General features: G+C 40.8%; 1 protein-coding gene across 4 annotated transcripts in view; it reads right to left on the bottom strand.

The window, feature by feature from the left end:
- ube2h (ubiquitin-conjugating enzyme E2H (UBC8 homolog, yeast)) overlaps window positions 1-2,360 on the bottom strand; it is a 39,557-nt gene extending 37,197 nt beyond the window's left edge. Inside the window, exon 1 of one of the 4 annotated variants that reach the window (XM_081712775.1) lies at window positions 2,041-2,360. In XM_081712775.1, coding sequence (XP_081568901.1) covers window positions 2,041-2,093 — 53 coding nt within the window. In that variant the 5' untranslated portion in view covers window positions 2,094-2,360. Of the gene's footprint in view, window positions 1-255; window positions 354-2,040 lie in introns of those variants that run through there. The other 3 variants (XM_035520700.2, XM_035520695.2, XM_081712776.1) reach the window with 3 other exon arrangements.
- Window positions 2,361-13,257: the final 10,897 nt, after the last annotated feature.

The following is a 13,257-nucleotide window of genomic DNA, read 5'->3' as shown; positions in this document are numbered from 1 at the left end:
TGGGGGGGGGGGGGGGGGGGGGGTAGCCAATCAGTGTCAAATTCTTTCTGACATTTGTGAAAAGTTCTGATTGGAATAATTGCTACTGGGATATTAAGTCTGATATTATTTGAGAAAATGGGCTACAATATACAATTAATAAAATAATACGAATGTTGCCAAAATGGGTTTTATTAGTACTGTTTGTAATAGTTGTTCAAGGAATGTCAAAATAAGATGCATTTAATCAGGTAGTTATTAAAACGTATTATTTACCAATTTAGTCCTCGATATGAACTCGTCTTCCACTTTTATAAGCAGTACTTGAGCCACCCTCAACTTCTATTCCCAACCTCCTACAGCTTCCGGATAGTAACAGGCTGTCCAATCAGACTGACTTCTTGTACCACAGACAAAAACAATAGCTAGTCTATCGAGTCTCAGTCCTGTGTACCTTCAAGAAATTCTTAAGCATTACATTTGTGTTTAGAACGTTTGCCATGATTTGTTTTCAATTTAAAACAATATGACAGAAAACGACGTCATTGATATTTATACATTAAAACGTTGTCGTCTGGCGTGAAAGCTTGTAGGAAAATGGTGTAATTTAAAAAAATTAATCACAATAAGTTGTACATTGGCTATAATTCTCGATATAAAAGTGTCTAAACATTAACGAAAACTCGCAACCACCGTCGTCATACTAGCTAACTAGTTAGGTTAACTAGGTTACCTTTGACAAAACGGAACTGAACCTCCACATCATTTTTGGCCAGCCAGCTAAGCAAGCTATCCAGCATAGAGACATCTATGTTAGCTACAGTTCACGCCGTAAAGGTAGAAATACATTATTTACATTATTATAACAAAGACAACCCCACAGCAAAGTTATTTCGCTGTACCGCAGTTTGTGGAAGTTACCAAATATGTTCATTATGGGCAAGACGATCACGTAAATTAAACGTACATCTTTCAACAACAAATTCAGACTGCAACGCTAGACGAAAAACAAAATGGACCCTCAAGGCATTTGTAACAAATTATTGCGTAGCTACCTAACGTTAGCTAGCCACCTGACGCTAACCATATTGGCAAATGTTTATCGAGACAAATATATTTTTTAAATCCAGTCGACTGTGGTAATTTATTAAATTGTCACATCGAACCTCTGATGTGCAGCTATGAGGTAGCTAGTTAGCTAGCGAGCTAACTGGAGTTCACCATAATCGCGCGAATCAGTGTTTCGTGTCTTCTACTAGTTAGCTAACTAGTTTGTTTTGTATTAAGAACTAGTTCGGTACAATATGGCTATTTAAATCGACATCATGCTGAAAATGGGGCCCAGTTGTTTTTGCATTATCTTGGACATCCAGTTAGCAAGCTAAACTCTCTTAGCAAGATGTAATGCATTATCCAGGATATCAAAATAGACCTCACTGGTCATAACCATAAGAGCTGTTTTTGAACAGAGCAGCACATAAGGGGCTCTAAACTGCGCGTTATACTGTGTATGACTATGTATGTGACGAATAAACCGCACTTGAACTTAAACTAGTGAATGATGTCCATGATACAGCAAACAGGTAACAGCTAGCTAGCTACTGTAGCTGTAATATTAAGATGGCTAGCTAGCTAGTCAAAGGAGCCCTTCATAAGGACTTAAGAATTACTCAGGTATAACAACTTTGTTAGGTCAACATTGGATAGTCTTTCATGCCCCAACATAATAAGCTAAACATAAACTTCATGTCGCATAATGCAAATTTCGCCTGCATAAAGTGATACTCCGACCTATCGAGCAATTCAGCCAGCTAGCTAGCTAGGCGACTTGGATAGCTAGTTAGCTAGCTAGCAATATGGTGCGATAGTTATTGACAGTACTTCCACCAACAAAAAATATCCATTTACATTTGTTGATAGTTAAATACTTGACCATCTACTATTGCACACGGCAGGTATTATTCTAAGTCAGGAACACAGTCTGCAAACTTAAAACGACTTTCTGACTGCAGCTAGTATTACTGATAAAATGTATATTTCTGTTTATGTTCCAAAGGATACAGTTTCACCACGTCGGTATCCATTCGCCTTTTACCTGGACTTGGAGACGACATTTTTATATCTCTTGTTGAAATGCCAGCCTCTTCCGAGTTTAACTGTCAAAGTTACCTCTAGCAAATCCCTATAATATTGTGCATTTATATAAGCGAACTGTCGATTGCAAATTACTCGACCTCAACTTCTTTCCGCAGCGATTTCCTCGGCTTGATAGCTCTATGCTCACTCTGCTTTGTCGTGTACTATCCCGAAACATCCTATCCTTCCGCGCATGTCGTCATATTAAAGAGACGGCAAATGAACTCGCGCACTGTATCAACCGTACAACCATCCTAATGCAATGGCTGCTTTTGAACACCAACAGAGCGATAAAGAGTGATGGTGTGTGTTTGTAATATCATACGGTTTTTGGAGAGTAGGGCGAAATTAGACAGATAGACAGGCACTTACAAAATATTGAACATACTGCAAATTGCAAAGAACTGTTCAGTTCAGAAACCTTTTTTTCCATTTTAACTATTTGTTTAATTACACCTCATCTAATAATTGTATTACTTACTATTGTAGTGTCCATTGTCAGCCAGAGGAGTATAGGATCCATGAAGGGTGGGAACACAAATGACAAAGGCCAGAACCAGGAAGAAAAACAAAACAAAGGAGCACATGCCTAGTTGCTGTTGGAACCACAATGCCAGAGGAGGGGAACAGTGACAATTGTTTTGATTGTACCCATTGGAGTGATTTTGAAGCTGTACTTGGCAATCTGCACAAACTGACTGACAATGTGAAAGCATACATCAGCTTGTGAAGACGTGTCAACCAAGACCTATTGAACATAAAACATACAGTCATGGTTCACAGCCAGAATAAGACAACTTAATCAGGCCAAGGAAGATATCTACAGCCTGTACAAGCAGGCCAGGAACTTGCTGACAAAGGAAATCAGAGTGGATAAAAGAAGCTATACTGAAAAACTGAAAATCAGGTTTACAGGAAACAACCCTGCATCAGTGCAAAAATGCCCGTAAGGCATCACAGATTACAGAAGACCACCCTGCTGAGGCAAACAAAGAACTGGCTGACAATCTGAATGTCTTTTATTGCAGGTGTGAGAGGGACAAATTCACAGCCCTCACACACTCCAGTCCAACGTCAACAGCCACATCACACCTCTGACAATCCCCCTGCCATCCCCTCTGATATTCAGACTGTACTCAAGATATGTGAAGAGGATGTGTCCCAGCTTTTCCATGGATAGAAAACCAGGAAAACAATAGGTCCAAATGGTGCATCCCCCGCTTGTCTTGGGCAGTTGTGGCTCTTTGATTAAAGTACTTGACTTGTAATTGGAAGGTTGCTAGTTCAAGCCCCACCATTGCCAAGTTGCCACTTTTGGGCTCCTGAGCAAGGCCTTTAACCTTTAGTTGTTTGGATTGTAAGTCACTTTGGATAAAAGCGTCAGCTATAAATGTAAATGTTGTCTTAAAGCCTGTGATGCCCAACTGGCTCCAACCTTCACACAAATACTCAACAGATCCTTGGAGTTATGTGGAGTCCCCTCCTGCTTCAAATGCTCCACCATCATCCTGTTCCACAAAAAACCCCTCCATCACATGTCTGAATGACTACAAGCCTGTTGCTCTGACATCTGTGGTCATGAAGGCTTTTAAAAATCTGGGACTACCTGAGGTCCATCACATGTCATGTGCTGGACCCCCCCCTGCAGTTTACCTACCAGGCAAACAGGTCAGTGGATAACGCAGCATTTAGTGCAGTCCCATGTTGACTGCAACACCTTGACTACCCAGGGACATATGCAAGGATCTTGTCTGTAGACTTCAGCTCAGGATTCAACACATTAATTCCAGAAACCTCCTCCAACTCTATGGAAATCTCACTGCTATCTGTCAGTGTATCACCATCTTCCTGACAGACAGAAAACAGCAGGTGTATATACACTTCCAGTATATAGTCAGCACTGGAACTCCCCAGGGATGTGTCCTCTCCCTACTACTCTTCTTTCTCTACACCAATGACTGCATCTCTATGAAGCTGTTAAACTAATGAAATTGCAGATGACACTAAGGTCATCAAACTCAATCAACATGAGTCTGCATATCAATAGGAGACTGAATGACTGGTGCAGTCAGAACATTTTGGAGCTGAACACACTCTAGACAGTAGAACTTATACTGGACTTTAGGAGACACCCCTCAGCATTGTTCCCCCTCATAATATCCAGCAGCTTTCATGCAGCAAGACAGGACAGATGCTCACAGATGACAAAAAGCAAACAATTTATTTATATCACAAACTGTCCAGGCTCAAATCCAGAAAATCAGTTAAAGGGGCAAACACATCCAAAAGGGCAAATCTAAATCAGAGTACAGAAAATAGCAAAAGCAATAGGACTGGGGCAAACAGGTGTGACAGGGCCAATCAATACTCATAAAAGAACTAGATACAGAAACAGGTCAATACATGGATAAACAGGCAAATGTACAATGCTCAGTTTGGTCTAGGAAACAGAGGCAATACTTTGCCATCAGGAAGTGGCGAGAGAAGAGTATAAATAGGTGACATAATGGAGCACAGGTGAACTGAATGAATACTCTGGGGCTGATGAGCTCCCCAGAGTATTCTGGGACATGTAGTGTGTGGTGGTTCCAGAGGGCTGCATGTCAGCAGCTCCTTGTCAACTGTGGAGACCTTCAAGTTTCTGGGAACTACCATTTCCTAAGACAACTACATCCTGTTTCTTCCTAAGAGACCAATATTAACTCCATTCTCAAAGGTGCAGCAGAGGATATACTTCCTCTAACAACTGAGGAACTACAGTCTACCACAAGTGCTCTTGAGCCAGTTCTACATTGCAGTCATTGAATTCAACCTGTGTACATCCATCACAGTCTAGTTTGGTGCAGCCATTAAATAGGATAAGAACAGGTTGCAGCAAAGAGTAAAAACAGCAGAAAAAAATCATCTGTGCTTCCATGTCCTCTCTCTAGGTGTTGTACTCTTCAAGAACCAGTAAACAAGCAGGGAAAATCATTACAGATTTCTCACACTCTAGACCCAACCTTTTTCAACTCTTCCCCAGCGGCAGGCTCTGCAAAACTTTATATACTAAAACTACCAGACACAGGAGCAGTTTTTTTCCTCATCCTCATAAATATCTGACTAATACAATTGCTATGCCATTGCTACTCTTGTTTTTTTCTGATAGCTATAACATCCTGCTTCACATCTACCAAAGTTATATATTGTAAAAATGCTCATACATCAGGCATTAATAAGCATTATTACCACACACACTGGCACTTTATGTAAAATGTAAATGCATGGACTATTGTAGAGTAAATGCTGTCACAGCGGGATTCAGAGGGATACAGATTTACAGGCACATGGTGGTGGTGGTCCCCACAGTTTATCGGTTTCCCTGATTCAGCGCCCGAATGGCCTGTGGGAAGAAGCTCCTCTTCAGTCTCTCTGTATTGGTCTTCAGGGAGCAAAAGCGCTTCCCTGACATCAACAGAGAGAAGAGCCTATTGTTGGGACGGGTGGGGTCCTTCACAATCCTCCTGGCCTTGGTCTGGCACCGCTTGTAATAGATGGTCTGCAGGTCAGGAAGTTCCATATGAGTGATGCGCTCTGCTGAACGCACCACCCTTTGAAGTGCTTGTCTGTCCTACTTGGTGCTGTTCCCAAACCAGACTGTGATGTTCCCCATGAGGATACTCTCGATAGTGCAGGTATAGAAGTTCCGCAGTAGCTTGGAGGGCAGTCTGAAATCTCTTAGGTGTCTGAGGTGGTAAAGACGCTGACGAGCCTTCTTTGCCAGGGAGTTGGTGTGGTGGGACCAGGGCAGGTCCTGCGAGAAGTGAACTCCAAGGTACCTGTAACTATCTACTCAGTGGTTCCACTGATCCTCACAGGTTGGTAGTGCCGCTCCTGCTTCTTACTGCAATCCACAATCAGCTCCTTTGTCTTTCTGACATTTAGAAGGAGATTATTTTCCTGGCACCAGTTTTCCAGGTGTTTAATCTCCTCCAGGTAGGCCCTCTCATCATTGTCTGAGATCAGGCCCATGACGACGGTATCGTTAGCAAACTTGGCAATGACGGTGGAGCTGGAAGTGGCTGTGCAGTCATAGGTGTACAGTGAGTAGAGCAGGATGCTTAGGACACAACCCTGAGGAGCTCATGTGCTGAGGGTGAGGGTGGATGAGACACAGTTTCCCACCCGTACTGATTGTGGTCTGTCTGTTAGGAAGTTGGAGATCCAGTCGCACAGGGATGTATGCAGTCCTAGATCCTCCAACTTAGTAGTGAGTAGGGAGGGGATGATAGTGTTAAATGCTGAACTGTAGTCAACAAACAGCATTTCAACATAATTACCCCTCCCTTTGTCCAGGTGGGTCAGTGTGGTGTGGAGCAGATGTGCAATTGCGTCATAAGTGGAGCAGTTATGGTGGTATGTAAACTGCAGTGGGTCCATGGAGGCTGGCAGTAGCTTTTCAAAGCACTTAATCATGACTGATGTGAGGGCAACAAGGTATGGGAAGATGCCTCTGATGCCTTGAGCATCTGAAATTTCTTCGTTCATAACACCTGATAATTTTATGTGTCGTGGTTTTACAGTACAACCATGACTTTTTACCCCTGTCTTGTGCTCAAGTTAAAACAAATAAAAACAATTCCTAATCATGTAGATCTGTTTGTGAGTTATTTCTTCTTGGTGTGCCTTCCTCAGGTTAACCAAGCCTCTCCCCTTTTTCTTTTTTTTTTTATTATTCCTTTAAATAATTTTGTCTGTTCAGATCTACACCCAATTTCATCTAATGCGAGCATATACTGTCTAAGTATAGAAAGCAAGCATCTTTAGCCTATAATCATATGATCATCCTTTGTTATACGCACACAGGTGTAGCACCAACAAATGTCCATTTGGTTGAAAAAAATAGGACAAACCCTTTAGCATCTCTTGAGGAGAGAGGCTGACTACCTAGAAAGATGAAAAGTCTGACATATACAAATGAAGGGAAATGAGTGTGTCCTAATTCTGTTCACAGGCCTCCGATGCCTTGAACAATTACGCTCCTTTTACATGCCCTTCAACAACATCATAAAAGTGTAAACTTTAAGGACATCCTTACCCTAAATTCATACTAGCAGTTGACAGAGTGACCATTCATTTTCTATTATAGCAGGCGATTTTTAAATGCAATTTAGGGACAAGCTACAGGCGACACAGTGACAGAGTGACAAGCGACAAATCGAGTTGAGCTTTACTCAACTTTATGCAAATAAATTGCGATACAGTAGTGTTACAGTCTAAATGATTGGTTTCAGTAAATTTCATGGACCAACCACAGCCTCACCTCTCGAAAATGAATTCAATATGCTAACCAGATTTTCACTAACTTGACTAACTACAAGGCTGAGCAGTTAGATTTTCATACTGATTTGTTCGTAAAGAATTTATTTGCTCAAAACTACCTAGCAAGCTTTTTACAGGTGCATTTACAGAACATTTAGTTGTCAGAAGCTCAACAGTGTACACGTCCACACCTGACAACATATCAGCGACTTATTTAGGGCAAGAATTGGGACAAGGCCATGTTCAGCATATGACGTAGGTGTGACCAGATGGAAGCAAAAGTAAGTCTTGCAAAAAAAATTAAAAATCACCTTGCATTGTGCATCATGTCTCTAAATATAGAACAGACTGAGTTAATGGGCACTAGGACCTGGGAGAGGTGCTGCTGCCATACAACAGCCCTGAAATCTGAACTACAATTTGAGTCTGAAAGATTTAATGTTTGGGTGATCTGTGACACCATTACTGATTCCTCTGCACTGCTTTGATAAAATCACAGTCAGTTTGAAAGAAGAAGAGTGCTGCAGAACACCTTAAAGAGTACTGTGAGAAAGAGGAAGAAATATTAAAGGAGGCTTGGCTCCAAAGACCTGAGCAGCAAATGGACAAAATGCTAGATTTATTTGGAAAGATGGTTGAGAATTTAACACAGAATAAGTAGATAACTTTTTTTTTTCCAGCTTTATGTGGTTCTACTAGCCACTATGACACAAATGTTAATTAATGTCGCTATATCATTTTGAAATGTTTTTGTACACCTTCAACATCGTTCATAGGAGTATGTTTCTTTTTGGTCCTCATGTCATTTAGCAGTTATGTTTTGTTCACTCTATTTACCATGTAATTTCTAGGAACTGAAGGGACCAGAATTTGTAAGAATATTTGATGCCAATATGTGATGTGAAAAAAAAAAAGTAGGTTTTCTGTTCAATTTTTAGGTGCTGGATAAACAAATGGTTTAGTATTTACTGCCAGTTTTGTCGATTTTATAGTCCATATACCGAGTATTTAAAAAACATATTCTCAAATAAAAAACATCTTAAACAAGACTCATTTATGTCTTCAACAAATGTATTAAATTAGAGGCAACTCTGCAAATCCTGAATCCCTCACATACCCTAAACTAATACAACTATAGATAGTTTCACAATGTCACGTTTCTCACTACTATCCTTTCGGTCACTTTGTTCTTCCCTTCTTCTACCCCCTCACCCCCACACAACTTCAGACTCATGGTGAAGTTATAACACACACCATGAGTCTTAGAACTTCAGAGTTGTTGAACAAAATTGTGATAGTCTTTATTTCTTTATAAATTAGGCTACTACAGTATTGCACAAAGGAAAGGATTTTTCATAGGTCCTTCACGCCAGGAAGAGGAATTGGATAAGGCAGGGCAGCGTCCATCATGTTGGTTACAAGATCTTGGAACAGGCTCGGTGGCATCCATCACACCAGGAACAGGAAATGGCAGGTCGGAACACACAGATACAGAACCCTCTCAGCAGCTCCCAAGGCTCACATGGGCTATGGAGAGCTCGCAACTGAGCTTTGAGTCCACCTACTCACGTCTTGCACTGCAGGCCGCTCCTCCCTGCAGTGCGGGTAAAGACAGGCAGGCTCATGATGGGATCTCATCATAGGCATAAAGAAAGGGATCCTGTTTTTTCAGGGAATGACAAGATTCCCGTGTACGCGCAGAGCCAGGGAATTTTCTATCTCTGGCTTAGTGGTGTTGAGAAACGGTAGACTGTGTAGAAACCACCAGAGTTTCCTCCCAGCAGAACAACCACATACCAGAGTCTCGCTCTCTCACTGCATCTTTAGCAGGTTGGTCATTCTGTAACACTGACCGGTTAGGAGGCAGACGCATGCGTGGAGAAGTGCGAGATTTATTATGAACAACTTCAGAATCTTAATCGTTATAACACTCCAGGGTCATAAAGTCAATGCAAAGAGACTGGGAATACATGATAATCAAAAAAGAAACAAAACACACAATGACAAAAAGGGGTAGCAAGCTATATCAAATATGCAAGCAATGATAAGAACAAATAACTAACACAAGCGATAACAAACAGGAAGAGTCTACAGCCTAGGATTAGCACACCGAAGCAAAGAATCACAATGACCAGATCGAACAGTTAATGAGACAGAGTTTAAATACACTTACTATCAAGAATTAACAAGACACAGGTGCTACAAATTATGGGAGGTGAATATGAAACAGGAAGCAAAATAAATACAAGAGACAGGGTAACCATGATTAAAGATGCTAGGAGGGGCCAAACACTTCCATTCACTGATGGATATATTCTTACAAATCAGAACCATATGAAATAACTGAAATATCTGCTACACAAATAACGAATATAATTTACAGTTCTTGCATACATTTTGGATAAAAATATGATCTCTGTACTCTTGAAGGTCTAGATGTAGTAGATACTTCTTTGTAAAAAGACATAAAGCATTTTACAAAGTAATATTAAGAATGTCTGTTCCAATATATATATATATATATATATATATATATATATATATATATATATATATATATATATATATATAATAAAAGAACTACAGGATAATTAAGGTAAACACAGTGCAGGAAGGAATGCAGAAGAAATTAAGCATTAAACAGTGCAATGCAGGACAAGTACCTGAGCTATACTATATTGCCAAAAGTATTCACTCCTCCGCCTTCGCACGCATATGAACTTGAGTGACATCCCTGTCACTCTCATTTTATACACACACACACACACACACACACACACACACACACACAGGATGTTCAATTATAATGAATGTTATTTCTGTTTCTGTAGCCAACATGTCAACGTTTTATAAGCACAATTTTACAATCAAATTCTTCAAGTATATGCAATAAAAGGAGGGAAAAAAGACAAAACAAGAAAAAATAGTAAAATGTGTCATGTTCCAAAAATATTGAATATTGTGTGGTGATGAAACATGACCAGAGATTTGTGTCCGTAGTTGATTGTCATTTGTCTCAGTTAACTGTGCAGCATCGGGTAGGAGGAGAATAATGTCTACATCTGGGTTTGGCTCAGGCTCTATCACGTTGACATGGCTAAGGCAAACTGTAACAGCCCCCTCCTCTCTTCATCACCAGGGCGGATTTGGCATTTCTGGGACACCAAACAAAGTGATGTCTGGGGGCTCTAATGAAAGACTTTTTTGTTGTTGTTTTTTAACTGTATAGCCACCCTATACAATCTTTACTTATCTTTTATTGCAATCAGAACTGAACCATCCTCATTCCTTTTCCATAATTTTTTTCTTTTATGGGCCCCGCTGGCATACAAGCATTTCATGGTTGCTTTCAAGACTTCTAATTAGCTAGCTGATGTATTCTGGTATCTCTTTTTTTTTTTCAGGGGTGATCTCTGGGAATGCTAAAAATCACCACTGCTCATCATCATACAGACATTGTGTAAAAATGCACAGGCAATGACTACATTGGTGCAGAAGTCAACTTTGACCTCTAAGGCTTTGAACAGTGCTGTTCTCCAGTATGGTTTCTTAATGACAAATGTTTTTTTGTTTTTTTTCAATAATAGAGTGAGCATGTGAGTGGCAATAACTGAAAAGTTCCTCAACTCTTCCTTGAAGAGGCTGCTTGTAGGCACTTATCATTGTTATTGGATTTTCTATGCAGGAATCACCCAGAATAAAATAATCTGGTGATGGGTACACAGCATTAACATAAAGTGGGCAGTTTCTGAGAACATGAGTGTCATGATCAGCAATGTTAAGGAAATGTCCAGTAGAATCAGAGAATTATGGCAGAACATAGCACTGACCCAGAGGGCAGTGAGGGTTCACTGTGGTGATGTCATGATTGAGGGCCCAGCTAATAGTCCCCATGAAGCAGGAAGCGGGGAGGACTGGCTCTTGGCTGGTGGGACATGACTCAGTGCTGAACAATCAGGGGGGGTGCATCTGCCTTCACCTTCTTTGATCCCAATCTGTATGTCAACTGGAAATGAAAATGAGAGAAGAACAAGAGGCCACTGAGCCTGCCTGGATTTGAATATTTTCGAGGTTTGAAGGTACTCCAGATTTTTATGGCCTGTGATGACCATGAAGGGGTGCTATTTCTTCAAGCTAGCGACTCCACTCCTTAAAGGCCACCTTCATAGTGAGCAGTTCCCGGTCCCCAACTCCATAGTAGTGCTGGGGGGGGGGGGTGGTCAACTTCTGGGAGAAAGCCACCAGCTTCAGTTTGGGCTTCTCCCTTGTGTGCAGGGACAATACAGCTAAAGCCTTCTGGATGTTATATTCCATGACATGCTCTTCCTCCTGGGAGAGAGGGTAGATCCACCGGCAGGGAATGGCTGGATTGGGGGCTCCCTCCTTCAGATTTATAGTGCAGTCATTTTCATGGTGAGGAGGGAGCTTGGTGGCCTGGGTAGGACTGAAGACCTCCATTAGGTCCTGGTAGGGGGCAGGATGGAGATGGGGTTGAGTGCCTCCATGCTTTCCACCAAGATAGACAAGAAGGGTATGGCCTTCTTGTAGTGGCAGCACTATTGAAATGAGTGCACCACGGCACTGTGTAATGCCGTTATGTGACCATGAAATGTGTGGGCCATGTTTATGTAACCAGGGAGCCCTAGTATGATGACCTGGAAAGGAGTAGGGAACAAATAAAAATGTGCTCAGTGGGCTGTGTCCATTGCAACTGAACGCTGGGAGTGACATGAATGATGTGTCCCTTGCCTATAGGACCTGCATCCTGTGCATGCATCCACAGTGGTGAATGTCTCTGAATGTCTCGCTGAAGCGAGAAATGTGCACACTCCTGGTTCAAATCTTATCTGACAGATCATTAGCAATTTGTTCTTGTACATAATGAATTCTCAGAGCTCACAAAAGTAAATTATGGTGTCCCACAAGGGTGAATACTGGGTCCCACGCTATTTTCATTATATATGCTACCATTAGGTGCATTAATTTGTAAACATGGTATCAGCTTCCATTTCTACATGGATGATATTCAGTCCAGATGATTCCATACAGTTAACAAAACTGAGGAAAGGAAAACTGTGTAAAGGAAATTTTTTAAAAAAGATGGCAAGTAACTTGCTCCTGAATTATTCTATGATGGAGGTCCTAATGCTTGGATCCAATGTTGCAAGAAATAATTTATCTAATAAAATTCTACTGAATCTTGATGGCTTTTCAGTAAAACCCCAAACTATGGTAAAAAAAAAAAAAAAAAAAAAAACAACTTAGATGTTACTATTGACTCTGCTCTTTCATTTGAAACTAACATGCCTTTTCCTTTAACATAATATTGCTAAACTGAGACATATAATTTCTTCATCAGATGCAGAGTTGGTGCATGAGTTTAATCAGTATTGGATTACTGTAATGGTCTTCTCTTTCGATACTCTAAAAAGTTACTAAATAAACTCCAGCTCATACAATATGCAGCATCCAGAGTTCTAAAAACAGATAGAAAATTCAACTACATTAGTCCTGTTCTTTTGGATCGATTTTAAAAGTCTCTTATATATAAAGTGGTAAATGGTCCCACAATATCTGAATAAACTCATTGCATACTATAACCCACCTCAGCTACTATGCTCTCAAAATGCAAGGCTTCTCTTAGTCCCTAGAATTTGTAAGATTACAGCCAGAGTAGAGCTTTCTCCTATAAATCCTTCTCAGTTATGGAGCGGCTTTCCATCTTTAATCCAACACTCAGACACACTCCCAATTTTTAAATCTGGGCTAAAGACTTACTTGTTTACTCAAGAATTTAGTTAGCCTTCTGTATACAGAGGTGTAGAACCTGGGGCCCCTGGT

Source organism: Electrophorus electricus, chromosome 4, assembly GCF_041902795.1.
Source record: "Electrophorus electricus isolate QZ-2024a chromosome 4, ASM4190279v1, whole genome shotgun sequence".
NCBI lineage: Eukaryota > Metazoa > Chordata > Actinopteri > Gymnotiformes > Gymnotidae > Electrophorus > Electrophorus electricus.
Note: the sequence above shows the minus strand (reverse complement) of the source record. Positions and strands in the feature narration are given on the sequence as shown.